A 14,452-nucleotide genomic window follows, 5' to 3' on the forward strand; every position below is an offset into this window, starting at 1 on the left:
CTGGCAAAAACTGATAGGAACTGATGTAACCTAGTCCTGAAAAGGACTGCAATCACAACTATTCCCTACTCCCAAGCTATCTGTATATTTGTGAGAAAATTGGCTTGAAATTAACAAGGTATAGCGCACACAGCAACAGCGGTGCCGTCTAACACGCAGCTGCAGCAGTGAGAAAATGGTGGCGACGGGGAAAATGGCTTGGTCTTATAGGGCAAGGACATGTGACATACACTGCCAATGACACATGCCCTTGCTTGTGTGAAAAAAAGCACTTCGCTCCGTGTGTGCGCTGCTGATAGGCTGACAGATTGCACCTCCCCACTGCAAATGCGGGAAAGAGAAAAAAAAATGGAGATCTTCATTGTTCCTGCAGAGATCCATCCCCTGCCCCTCCCCCCACCACGCTGTACACTCAAACTGCGTATTAACATTAATTTTCATCATTACTGAGAAAAAATCCAGTTATGATTTTGGTGCACGAACAGTTATCGAACATAACCTCGAACAGCCGAATTTTTCTCAAATTGTTCGTGTTCGCCGAACGGCTCGAACACCGCCCAAAACAGCTCGAATTTGAGATTGGCGAACAGTTCGAGTAGAACAACGCTCATCTCTAATTGTAATATAAATGAATTGAGAAACTGTTAACAGGATGGTGTCCCTGATAATGAGAAGTAGGCACGTTTTTATTACTAATAGGGGATAGGAGAAATCATTGAAGTACACACTTTGTTTATATTTGAAGAAAATTTTCTGGTGGGGCTTGCCAATTCAAACGATGGCAACCGTAGCATTAGAAGTGTAATGCGCATGCCCGGTGACGTCACGATGTGGGCGGACTAGGTTTGCCCCGGTCATGTGACGGGATTCTGAGACGCCGAGGACAGCGTGGAGGAAGTAGAGAACGTGGTTATGCATGATTGCTGCAGTGTGAGTCGCACCTTCAAATATATTATTTATAATGTACACCTGGCACTAATGAATATCAATCAAAGCACTTATCACTTTTTGAGAGTTATGGATCATGATATTGATGATGATAATATTTGTCTAAAATCTTATCACTATGTATGTAACTGAATATTTATATTTTGTGATATGCACCACTGCACTTTTAGTGAAATCATGTTTTTGTATAAATTATTTGTAATTATGGAATCACTGTTTGTAGCTATATATATATTGCACCATATGCATTTGAACTCTGCTTGAGAAAGGTTCTGTGAACAGAAACGTTGCCTTTTGGGCTCATTAAAGTCCATTTTTTCTAAAGAATTTTTGTAGTGCTGCCTGTTGATATACTTTCTATTGATATGAAACAGTTTGGACAGACTGTCTGGAGGCCTGGCACCCACTAGTGACTAATGATTAAATGGTGCTGTCTTTAAAATATATATATATATATATATATATATATTAGTACAGACCAAAAGTTTGGACACACCTTCTCATTTAAAGATTTTTCTGTATTTTCATGACTTTGAAAATTGTACATTCACACTGAAGGCATCAAAACTATGAATTAACACATGTGGAATTATATACTTAACAAAAAAAATGTGAAACAACTGAAAATATGTCTTATGGAGGAGCCTCCACAGTCACCAGACCTGAACCCAATCGAGATGGTTTGGGGTGAGCTGGACCGCAGAGTGAAGGCAAAAGGGCCAACAAGTGCTAAGCATCTCTGGGAACTCCTTCAAGATTGTTGGAAGACCATTTCCGGTGACTACCTCTTGAAGCTCATCAAGAGAATGCCAAGAGTGTGCAAAGCAGTCATCAAAGCAAAAGGTGGCTACTTTGAAGAACCTAGAATATAAGACATATTTTCAGTTGTTTCACACTTTTTTGTTAAGTATATAATTCCACATGTGTTAATTCATAGTTTTGATGCCTTCAGTGTGAATGTACAATTTTCAAAGTCATGAAAATACAGAAAAATCTTTAAATGAGGTGTGTCCAAACTTTTGGTCTGTACTGTGTATATGTATGTATGTATGTATGATTATAAAAAATACTAGTGTTAGATTAGGTTTAGCGCTAGCAGTGTTAGATTAGGTTTAGTTTTTTGGTTAGGCAGGCATATAAAATAGAGCAATGGCCCGGATAACATTCAGCGCGGAGCAGGGGTACACCCTGCTTTGCTCTGGCAGCTCCTGCAGTGGAACCGAATCTGCCTCTGAAGTAGAGCTGTTTTCAGACAGTGATGACTCCTCTTCCTCCACAGGATCCCACAGCCCGATGGTAGGAGTTGGTCGTCACTGCTGAAGCTTCGGAGGCAGGACCAAGTACCGCAGTCCCCCCACGGCTGTGGTATCATGACAGTTAATTTTTCCCTCAAATTCCCCCTTTTTTAGCATCCCTTGGAATAAAATTAGATGTCACCAATTTTACCCCTTTGAATTTTTTCAAATTTTCGTTACCACTGAAGTCCTGCAATTGATTGTCCACCAAATCAATCTATATGCCCGACAGTATATTTCACAAAAACCCACATCCTTCCATTCCTGTTTCTGTATCCCCACAAATGTCCCTGAAATAAAAAAAAAAAAAAATTGGGCCTTACCCTGAACATGGGTTTAGTAAAAATAAACACACTCCGCTCCTACTGGGCAACAAAGTCTGTACACAGTACCCCTATATTTGCAGCTATAATTCCCCAAGCCCGCTACGAAGTCCTGATGAGACTTTTCTATTTCAGTGACAATTCCCAAGCCCCCCCCCCAAGAACTGACCCAAACTATGATCGGCTGACCAAACTGAGACATCTAATTTCCCTCCTACAACATTCATTTCTAAATTCATACAAAAATGTGGCAGTGGATGAGTCCCTAATGAGTTACAAGGGCTGTTTGTCCTTCCGCCAATTTATATCATCCAAGAGAGCAAAATATGGCATCTACAAAATGTGCAAGAGCACATCAGCATACACATCCACTTTCCTAATATATGAAGGTAGGGACAGCCAAATTAGCTCCTCAAACTGCCACCAGACAATTGGCATCCCTGGTAAAATTGTCTGGGAGCTAATAACGACCTTTCTCCATCAATGTTACCACATTTACACAGACAATTATTATACCAATACCTGCACACTGCAAATACAGGGGTCTGTGGGACAGTCAGGAAAAACCGAGTAGGGTTTCCATCACAATTGGTGTCCAGACGTTTGGAGAAGGAGGTGTCATTCTCAGTTGCAAGTGACCACTTTCTTGCAGTGAAGTGGAATGACAAGAAAGAAGTCTACATGCTGACCACGCTGTATACAGACACCACTGTGACGGTCAGAGACAGTGGGAAAACAGAAACCAGTCTGTGTAACACATTACAATAAATTCATAGGTGGCGTTGACCTGTCAGACCAGGTGCTTCAACCTTATCTGGTGAAGCGGAAGACCAGGGCCTTGTACAAAAAGGTAGCAATCTACCTCATTCAGATTGCTACCTACAATACAATTTGTCCTGTATAAAAAATTCTAAGGAGCACGCACATTTTTCCAGTATCAGGAGAAAATTGTTGAGCGTCTCATATTTGACTCAACGGTACAGGAGGAAGCCTTCGCATCCGAGGATGTCCGGAGACTTGCAGAGCGTCATTTTATTTTACCCATACCTGCCACTCCCACTAAAAAGTATCCCCAAAAAAGATGCCAGGTTGGTAGTAAGCACGGTAGAAGGAGTGATTCCTGGTACTATTGCCCCATGTGTCCATCTCAACCAGGCCTTTGTATCTCCCCCTGTTTTGAGACCTTCCACACATCTTACAATTATTAGGTTGTTTTTTTTAATTAATTTATATTTTCTGTTTAGTGGACCCCAGTAGAGCAATTTTTATGGAACAAGTAATGAAGAGAATATTTACATTTTACCCCATTTCACAATTAATTCCAGGACTTGATCAATCACATGCGAAACTACTCAGACATAATCAAATTCTCATCCACATGCCCCTGTCTGTATACTCCAGGACGTGATTACTCAGAAACATTTTTGACCATTTATCTTAGTTTTTACGACTTAGTCTTGCTACACAATTTTTGATTCCATTTATATTACTTATATATTTATGTTGGTGATACGGGCATGATCATTTTATTGGAGGATCTCTAATAATGAGGCTGTTCTGTAATTACACACTATGTGCTTTACTGCATAGTTCTTGCCCTTCAATCTAGAACAGTTTATTCTCCCTGCTATAATATACGCAATTGTAGGACAACTGTTTTGTTAGAAAGACCAAGTTTTATAATCAGCAAATGCGTTTTTAGGGGTATGTGTCCCAGTGTGAGTAACAATACCTAGAAGGATTTTCTTGTTTGGTAGCTCTGTTAGCTTTAAATGGGTTCTGGAATTCAATCAATTTTACCCTAAATATCAAATGGTGCACCATCTATTATAGGCACAGCCTTGTGTCCAGAGCTCACATTGGTGCCATATTGTACTTTCGAACACTGAAAAACTAGCGCAATAAAATTTGAGGTGTGTTCCTCATGTAAAGTAGATGCCGGGATGCAATGCACAGAGACGCAAGGCGGGCACAGTCAGGGAATGCTAAAACCACTTTATATGTATAACAAGTATTATGCAAGGGGGATAATAAACAACAACTTGGAATAACAATGATAAACAGTTTCAGTGAATAAGGGTAAAGTTCTCTGCATAAATGTGATGCACCCAGTCATGGGAGTCACCACGTGAGTTCTCTTTGTATGGCTCTAGCGTGGGTCACCGGTTATTCCCGCTAGGCCGCAAGTCTCTTCCGGATAAAGTCAACTCCCTTTTAGCCTCCCATGCACAAATGGCCCCCTCCCAACCCGAAATCCTAATCCCAACTGTCCCTGGTACCGTGAGTTGAAATTGGAAGTGCCGGCCCTGTTCACTTGCACTATTCCTCCGCTGTTGCTGGCGTGTCTCGCCTGTCGCAGTCCTCTCTCAGCTCTTCTCAGCTTGACCATCGACGGTTAGTCTCTCACGCTTGGGGTGCGGGGATCCAGACCTCGGCTCTTGACAGGCGGAGTCGGGTCCTAGGAACTCACTCTGTGTGGGGCGCAGGTCCTGACTCTGGGCCACACTTGCTGGGCTCAGGGCACTCCTGTGAGGAGTCCAGAACTTCTCAGGCAGCGTCTGACTCTGATGCAGCGCAGGTCTCTGGTTGGGCCTCCCGTGCTGGGATCTGCAGTCCCTCTGGAACACGTCTGCTCCACTCTGCAGCCTGGCACCAAATCTCCCTGCGTTTTGGTGGGCTGGACTTTTATATCCAGGAAATCCTTCCTGGAGGTCAGGTGCAGCATCTGAATCTCTTCCCCCTCCAACTCTTCTGGCATAACTTGGTTCCGCTTTATTTCTTCTGGCCAGCAGATGGCAACCTTTCCTCCTCTCTGACACATCCTTTAAGAATCCTCCTTTAATGCACTTTACTATACTTGTACGTACAACGTACGAAACACATACAAAAAAGATTCATAAAAGAGAAAAAAAATGCAAATTGTAAATTTTCAAACTAGTTTTGCTTCAACTGCATAAAAATGGTGGTATCAAACTACTTACCAACTCCCTAGACAAATATATTACCCTGAATAAAATCCTTGAGGTTTCTAGTTTCCAAAATGGGGTCACTTGTGGGTGGTTTCCGCTGTTTAGGCACACCAGGGGCTCTCCAAACCTGACATGGAGTCCGCTCTCGATTCCAGCCAACTTTGTGTTCAAAAAGTTCCCTTCCAAGCCCTGCCATGCACCCAAAGAGTGGTTTTCCCCATATATGGGGTATTAGCATGCTCAGGAGAAATTGACCAAAACATTTTTTAGTCCTTTTTTTTTCCCTTTTTTACCTTTGTGAAAATAAAAAAAGTCACTTCAAACGTGATGTGGTCCCTAAAAAAGTGGTTTCATAAATTTTGTTGGAAAAAGGAGAAATCGCTGGTCAACTTTTAACCCTTATAACTTCCTAACAAAAAAAAATGTGTTCCAAAAATTGTGCTGATGTAAAGTAGACATGTGGGAAATGTTATTTATTAACTATTTTGTGTGACATATCTCTCTGATTTAAGAGCATAAGAATTCAAAGTTTAAAAATTGCAACATTTTCTAAATTTTTCCTAAATTACCATTTTTTTTCAATATGTCACAAAAAAACAATCTCAGAATCAGTGGGATCTGTTGAAGCGTTCCTGAGTTATTACCTCATAAAGTGACACTGGTCAGAATTGTAATATTTGGCTTGATTCTTAAGGTCATATTTGGCTCCGTCATTAAGGGGTTAAAGATAGCTTTTTAATGAACACGTGAGTGCCAGGATTCGTCATTTGCACAGACTGAGAACACGCAGCAGCTGATACAGCACATCAAGCTTCGTTATGTGAACGAGGCTTCATATGCTGCGGACGTCGGAGCGATGATCTTGGTGTTGTGGACCACATCGGGCTTTTACTTGTGTGGGACTTTTACTTTCTAATAAATGGGTAAATGAGGGGAATTGTCGGGGAGTGGTTTTCTTTTTAAATAAAAGACTTTTGTGTGTGTTTGTTTTTAAATAACTCATCTGCCAGTTAAGCAAATTTAAATGCTTAATGAATATTCACTGCTTCCCCTGCCGATCTCTCAGCGTTGAGAGATGGGCGGGGGAAATAGTGAATAGTCATTTTATCCTTGGATTTCAGAGGTCAGTGAGCCAAGCATCGGGTCCCCGGTTCTTAGAAAAACCTGATGATGCGATGTGGCTGGCAAATCACAGTAAAGCCAGTAGCCAATATGGCTACTGCGTTACTGTGTATGGAAGGCAATCCTCGCATGTTGATTGGCTGTCTAAAAGCTGCAAAACATGTGGGACAGGGACTGGAGCATTGCGCTCAAGCACCCCAGTTACTCAACCGAGTGATGAGCGTGCCCGAGCACCTTAATGCTCGAGCGGGTAACGAGCGGTGCCGAGCACGCTCACTCTTCCCATACTGAGGGACACCCATACAAAGGGTTTTGTCTCACTGAGATGTCATATTTTCATTACTTGGCAACAGGTAATACTATCAATGTGGTCCTGTGGTAGTGATAGTGGATTGCCTGGTTTCAGCAACTACTCACTGCTCTGGCTTGAATGAGAACCGAAGTAGTCATCATCAAATTCAGTGACACAAACATACTGCTAGTGTAATGTAAGAATGATAACATTAATTTGTATTTACCTGTTGAAAAGAAGCTTCAATCAAGTTAGCCGGAAACATATTTCTATAGATAAGAAAAGACATAAGATAAAGTAAAGGTTACTACACATCAGGAGTCACAAAACACAAGAAAAATATAACAAAATAAGCAAATAAACATGACTTAAAAGGGATTTTGTTAGTGGATTCTTGCTGCCACAGACAGTATGAATCAGAGACTGTCTCCTGCATTACAAACAGATATGTTTTATTCTGAATTGCTGTAGTGTTCCATAGAAATACATAGTTGAAAGCACTGCTGAGGATGAAGTGAGTTCAAGAGGCTATACCCCCGTCTGCTTCTCTCCACCTGCTCGGCATCACTGACAGATCTTTCTCTATACCCTCACATTGAGAAAAGTCAGTCTAGTTGAATAGGCTGGGAGAAGCCAGCCAGCGAGGATCTACCTCCTGGACTCCTCACTGGCCATACTGTCAGTTTTATCTGAAAAGTCATAGCATTTCACAGGGAAATATATGTTTGGTATGCAGAAGCAGTACTCTGATTCATGCTGCCTGTGGTTTGGGCAGCATGAATCAGCTAACAAGTTCCCTTTATTCAATACAGAAATAAAAGTATATTTGTGGGTTTCTGAATAGAATTCTGTCATGAACCTTAGTCTAGTAACTTCTATGTACTGTGAGTGGTCGGCTCTATGATTGACACTGGCTCACCCACAAGGATTTAGTTTGTTGATTCAAAATAAACTTGTGGTTTATTAAATGTCCATAAACTTAATAAAATAAAACAACCTCTTCTGGGTACAAAAAGGTAAAATAACCAGTCCATATAAAGCATGGGCTCATCAGTCTAAATGTTAAACCTTCACTCTCAGACTTCAGCAGGGTCTGAACAGCACATACAAGGCCTCCTCACATTGCACACACACAGACCAGCTGCCTTACATAGGCCATCCCAAGACCTGGACTGGAGGTAAGTGAGCAGCTGATTCCACCCAGCTCTTTCAGCTGCTGGTAAAACCTGGACCCATTATCCGGGCCCATTAAAACACCTCTCAACACTGTGTGCTGGAGCCTGCTCCAGGACCTATATCACCAAGGCTTGGCACCTCAGGGACACATACTTCCCATCGAATGCCTGTCCAGCAGCCAACTTACACCCCCCCCTCCCCCCGGGGGGGTTTGGCACCTTCCGCCACCATACAATAGACCCTTGATAGAGCATCTGCATTCCCATGTTGTTTCCCGGGCCTATGCTCCACCTGAAAACTAAAATCCTGTAGGGCTAGGAATCATCTAGTTACTCAGGCCTTGTTTCCCTTTTTCTCTCTCGTTCACCACACTAGGACATGGTCTGACACTAACCTGAACCTTCTACCTAACAGGCAATACCTCAGAGTGTCCAATCAGAGTGTCCAGTTCCCACTTGATGGCCAAACGTTCTTTTTCCACTAAGGGTAGTTCTTCTCACATGTGGACAGCTTCTGACTAAGGTACATCACAGGGTGTCCCTCTCCGTTAATTTCCTGGGAAAAGACTGCTCCCAGCCCGACATCTGATGCATCTGTCTGGACCACAAACTATTTGCAGAAGTTGGGCGCCACCAACACTGGCTGTATACAGAGGGCCACTGTCATTCCTGGAAGGCCAGCTCAGCTTCCGGGGACCACTTGGCCGTAGCAGACTTCGTCCCCTTCAGAACATCCGTTAGCAGGGCAAAGTTAGGGACAAATCTTTGGTAGAAGCCCATGAAGTGTAGAAATGCCCTGATCCCCTCCTTTAAGAGGGACTGTTGTCAGCTCTGGATCGCCTCCACCTTATTTATTTGTTGTTTTATTTCACCTATACCTACCACTTAGCCCAGATACTTGGCCTCCTCCATCCATATTTCTTTGGGTTAATAGTAAAGCCTGCCTTCTTTAGAGTGTTAAGTTTTGCATGAACTTTGCTAAGATGACTTCCCCAGATCTGACTGCATATGTCAATGTTATCTAGGTAGGCCGTTGCATACTTTTTATGGGGTGCTAAGATCTGATCCATGGCTCTCTGGAAAGTAGCCGGAGCTCCCTGCAACCCAAACGTCATCCTAGCATAATGATAACATCCGTCTGGCGTCGAGAAGGCCATCTTTTCTTTTGCTTCTTTGTACAGGGGAACTTGCCAGTATCCTTTTGTGAGGTCCAGGATGGTAATGTACCGAGCTGGTCCTAGCCTCTCAATCAGCTCATCTACCCTAGTCATTGGGTAGGTGTCGACCATCAAGATCTCATTCAGCTTCCTGTAGTCATTACAGAACCACCACTTCCCATATGGTTTTCGCACGAACAATATGTGACTGGACCAGCCACTCTTGGACTCTTTAATAATTTCTAGATTCATAATCAGCTTCACCTCTTTCGAGAACACCTCTTGGTGGGCCTTTGGAATCCGGTACAGTTACATGTTGATGCGAGCATGGAGCATGAGGCACTGTGAGTACTTCATGCTCTATGACCTGAGTGAGACCTGGCAATTCTGAAAACAGGTCTTTATTCTGATGCAACAGCTCCTGACATTGCGGTTTCTGTGAGCGGGGCAATAACTTAACACCTGATACCTTAACATCTTCCACGCTGATGTTGGACTTGGCCACCAGACAAGGGGCTTCCATGGGTCCTCTGTCTATAAAATGTTGACAATGTAAATCTGGTAAGGCTTCCTTTTCCCTGGTTGGTGGACTTTATAGTTGACTTCACCAATTTTTTCTACCACCTCATAGGGTCCCTGCCACTTGGCCAAGAACTTGCTTTCCACTGTGGGCACCAGCACAAGCACTCGATCCCCTGGGTTGAACTGTCCCACCCTGGATAACCTCATACACCCTGGACTGTTCTGGCTCTTGTGCTTTGAGGAGGTTCTTCTTCAAAATGAGCATCACGTTGGCAATCCTCTCTTGCATCTGGGCGATATGCTCTACCACACTTCTATAAGGTGTGGTCTCAGCTTGCCAGGACTCTTTCACCACATACAGGAGTCCATGAGGGTGTCGGTCTTAGAGTAGTTCAAACGGGGAGAAGCCTGTGGAAGCTTGAGGAACTTCCCTGATGGAGAATAACAGATAGGGATGCAGGCAGTCCCAGTCTTGGCTGTCCTTCACTGCTTTCTTCAAAATAGCCTTGAAGGTTTTGTTAAACCTCTCCATCAGTCTGTCTATCTGGGGATCATACTCTGAGGTGCTGGATTGTGAAGTTTGCAATGTCTTGCACAATTCCCTCATGACCGTCGACATGAAAGAGGTCCCCTGTTCCATTAGTATCTTCTTCGGCAACTCTTTTTGAGAGAAAATATGGAGCAGCTCCGAGAGATACACTTTGCGGAGGAATTTATTAAGGGTACCACCTCTGGGTACCGTGTAGTATAATCCAGGACCACCAATATATATTGACATCATCTTGCGAACTTCACCAGGGACCTCACCAAATCCATCACTATTTGTTCTAATGGAATCTCAATGACTAACAACGGTACTAGGGAACTGTGGAAGTTGGCCATTGGAAAAGTTAGCTGACAGGTGGGGCAGGAAAGGCAATAGCTCATGATTTCTTTGTAGCACCCAGGCCAGTAGAATCTCTGGAGGATCTACTCCTGGGTCTTATCTGCTCCAAAATGACCACCCAACACATGAGAATGAACCATGTCTAACACCCTGTCTCTACAAGGCCCTGGCACCAGTAATGGTTATATTACCTCACCCCCTGGATTGGTAACTCTACATAGAAGATACCCAATCATAGCAAAATGAGGGAACAGACTATCCGCTCCCAGCTCCTGAGGAACCACATTTATCACTGTCACATTTTCAAACACCCGTTTAACTATTTTATGTCCCTGAGCTGGGTAGTTCCAAAGTTTCCCTCGGACACCTCCAGCTCAGAAAGCACATAAAAGGGAAACTGTTCTGCTACGTGCTGCGACAAGGTATTTTTAGGGGTGATGAAGTTGTCTTCGGAGCAACCAGGCCTTCCCAGTTTTCCCCCACAAGTCCCAGAACAATGCCAAGTCCCGTCTGATTATAAAGGTGTGCAACAAGTCTTTGACGACCTCCACTTCCTGAGACACGGTGCCACAGTCTGTGCTTACATCCAGCCGGACCACAGGATAGTTCTCAGCGTCTCCATGGATACACAAACATTCAACACCTTCCCAGGGACCAGTCGATGAGGAAGTGTGGCACTTATCAGGGATACCAAACTTCCACAGTCCAACAGTCCAGTCACCTGCACACCATTTACAGACACTGGGCATGCGCGAGTGCCCTCGACAGGTTGAGGAACCATGCTGCAGGCGGGGTAGGCAAAATAGGAACAACGCCGGCGTATGCTGCAATCCATTGGCTTAGAATTCAAGGGGCATAGGGTGACTGTGACAAGATAATGGCAAGGAACTGATCACTCAGCAGCAACACAGATGCCTCCTGGAACTTTGGACACCCCACCAGTGTGGATCTATTTCCCTTCTTTTGGGAGCCATCCCCTCTTACCACTGCTTGACCACCTGGTACCTCTCCACTAGGCTCACCAGGTCGTCTGCATTTTGGGGATCTTCCTAGGCAACTCAGGACTGAATTGGCTGTGGCAGAGAGTGGATAAACCGATCCATGACCACTCTATAGACCATCTGGGCTGGGGATCAAGTTTCTATATGCAGCCACATCTGTACTAGGTGCAGAAGGTCAAACATTTGTGACCGGGAAAGTTTGTCCCTGTGAAAGTCCCAGAGGAGGATCTGATCCGTTGTGCCCTGACTCCCAGGGTCACGCCAAGCCAAGATCTCAGCCTTAAGCTTGTTTGGCGTCTTGCAGGGCCAGATGAAAGTATGCCTTCTGTGGCTTCCTGGTCAGATATAGTGCCAGTATCTCCACCCACCTCTCCAGTGGCAGTCTATCACGGTCTGCCACCCTCCCAAACATGGCCAGGAACACCTCAATATCATCTCCCAGAGTCATTTTTTGCAAAGCCCCTCTCACTGTTTTCCTGATTTGGGTCTCGTTGCTTTGGCCTGGAGGCGATGCGGCTTCCCTGACACAGACCGCCTCTGCCAACAGCATCATCTGTCCCTGTTGGTGTTGTTGCTGCTGTTGTATTAGTTGCTGTTGCAGCTGAAATTGTTGTATCAACAGATTTAGTCTCCTGCTGAGCATGCTGAAGCTGCAGATTCACCTGTACCAGTTGTTTAACCCCTTTCTGACGTGATTAGTAATAGTACATCCCTGTGCCCTGGGCCTATTGGACCAGGTACGTACTATCGCATCATGGGATCGCGCCCGGTGTCAGGTGATTTTCACAACTGACACCCTATGCTATGTACCAGGAGAGGTCCTAATGACAACTTATTCAAGACTATTGATAACTTATTCAATATGATGACCTAATGTTATCAAATTCTGTGTCGTATCTCTGGGTTCAAAATGTTCACTATACTCCTTGATAAAATCCTTGAGGGGTCTAGTTTCCACAATGGGGTCACTTGTGGGGTGTTTCCCCTGTTTAGGCGCATCAGGGGGATCTCCAAACGCGACATGGCGTTTGCTCTCGATTCCAGCCAATTTTGAGTTCAAAAAGTCACACAGTGCTCTCCTGAACCCTGCCGAGTGCCAAACAGTGCATTTTGCCCACATATGTGGTATCGGCGTACTCGGGAAAAATTGCATAACAGTCTTTGCTGCTCATACAGTCTCTCCAGCATATGTTCCACCTTGTTGGTTAGTCGCATATCAGCCAGTGAGCAGGAAGGCAGAAGTGATGCTGAAGCGCAGACAGGTAAGCAGTAGGGTGAGAACGGCAAAAGCGCGCACACTGCCTGAACTTTCAGTAGCAGCTCTGACATATGTGGGTAGTTTTTCAGGAATTTCTGCACCACCAAGTTCAGCACATGCGCCAGGCAAGGAATGTGTGTCAAAAAGGCAAGACCCAGAGCTGCTACAAGATTTCGCCTGTTATCACACACCACGAGGCCGGGCTTGAGGTTCACGAGAACCAACCACTCATCTGTCTGCTGTCTGATCCCTGTGCACAGAAATTGTGCAGTGTGGGATTAGTCCCCCAACCAGAGGAGTTTAGGAGCAGCCTGCTGTCATTTCCCCCTGGCTGTGCTGAAGTTGGTGGTTCAGGTCTTACTGTGACTGCATGCGGAGGTGGCGGAGTAAGTGTGTGACGCCCAGCTGCGCTTGGTATCACAGATCCTGGAAGAATGCATTGATGGATTCCTCCACAAGAGGCCCCCATAACCATTCACACATCTCCACCTTCCACCTCAGACCACCAGAGGGAGCCCGTTAGGGATAGATAAATAGGGAAGGTGGAGCCTGGCAGCAGTTAGTCAGAGTCTAGTTCAGTCTGGTTTAGAAGTGAGTCCAGTACAGTCTGAGAAGAGTTACCTCAGAGGACAAAAGCCTGTTCCAGCTCCTGCAATTGCTATCTTGCAGTGGAGCTTATCCAGATCAAGACTCCGTGTAGCTCAGAGTAGTGAGCTTTAGGTGTGCCAGCGCCATAAGATCGGTGAAGCGCGGCAAGCTGCCGTTAGTGTGAGTAGCCTAGTGAGGGCCCGAGTAAGCCGAAGGCGAGTGGAGAGTTAGGACATAGGGGGCAGAGGAGCTTAACTGGCTCACCCCGAAGAAGTTACCGGACACCGGGTCCGAAGCTTACCGGGATCTCCACGACCCAGTAAGATATAACCGGAATCCCTGGAGAACTACAAGTCCCAGGATCGCTAAAGTGCTGATACGTAACAGAGCCAGGAGACACATAGGCCCGCAGCTAAGGTGCGTGTACTCCAAGAAAAGGCCCTGCCACAAGGTCAGCCAGCGCAGAACAGAGACAAAGTTAGGCCTAGCTCCAGGCAGGTCAGAAACTTACTACGCAGAGGCAAGAAACAGGAGGCCCAAAACCCGCTCATTGGGGAGGATCCTGACATGCACCCTTTACCCTACAGTGCTCCGGGACGTGCCTGAATTTCCATCAGTAAAAGGTACTGAAGTGACTACCGTGTCTGTCCCTGTTCTTGCTCAGACCTGGCTGGGTCTCGTCTGTCCTGCATTCCCCTTCATACACTGCCCTGAGGCCTAGCTCCATCTGTGGGGAGCTATACCATCAAGCTGCCTTATCACTGGCCTCAGTGGACTGCGCAGCGATGGTGATCCTCACCAGAAACCACAGGTGGCGTCACAAACTTTTATAAACTTCACAAATCACCAACCCTTTTGAAGGAGCGACCCCAGGGTACGGGCCCGGGAGCAGACCACCGCAACATCCCTAAAGGCC

At 45.1% G+C, this 14,452-nt stretch overlaps 1 protein-coding gene across 1 annotated transcript in view; it reads right to left on the reverse strand.

Moving 5' to 3' along the window:
• The window catches only part of LOC141166626 (excitatory amino acid transporter 5-like), a 926,734-nt gene that overhangs the window by 615,372 nt on the left and 296,910 nt on the right, over nt 1-14,452 (reverse strand). Inside the window, exon 4 of the mRNA XM_073653531.1 lies at nt 7,176-7,218. Within this exon, the coding sequence (XP_073509632.1) occupies nt 7,176-7,218 (43 nt within the window). The remainder of the gene's footprint in view (nt 1-7,175; nt 7,219-14,452) is intronic.

This window comes from Phyllobates terribilis, unplaced genomic scaffold (genome assembly GCF_046119375.1).
Source record: "Phyllobates terribilis strain yellow unplaced genomic scaffold, ASM4611937v1 Scaffold_1__5_contigs__length_1240528914, whole genome shotgun sequence".
In the NCBI taxonomy this organism is placed as follows: domain Eukaryota; kingdom Metazoa; phylum Chordata; class Amphibia; order Anura; family Dendrobatidae; genus Phyllobates; species Phyllobates terribilis.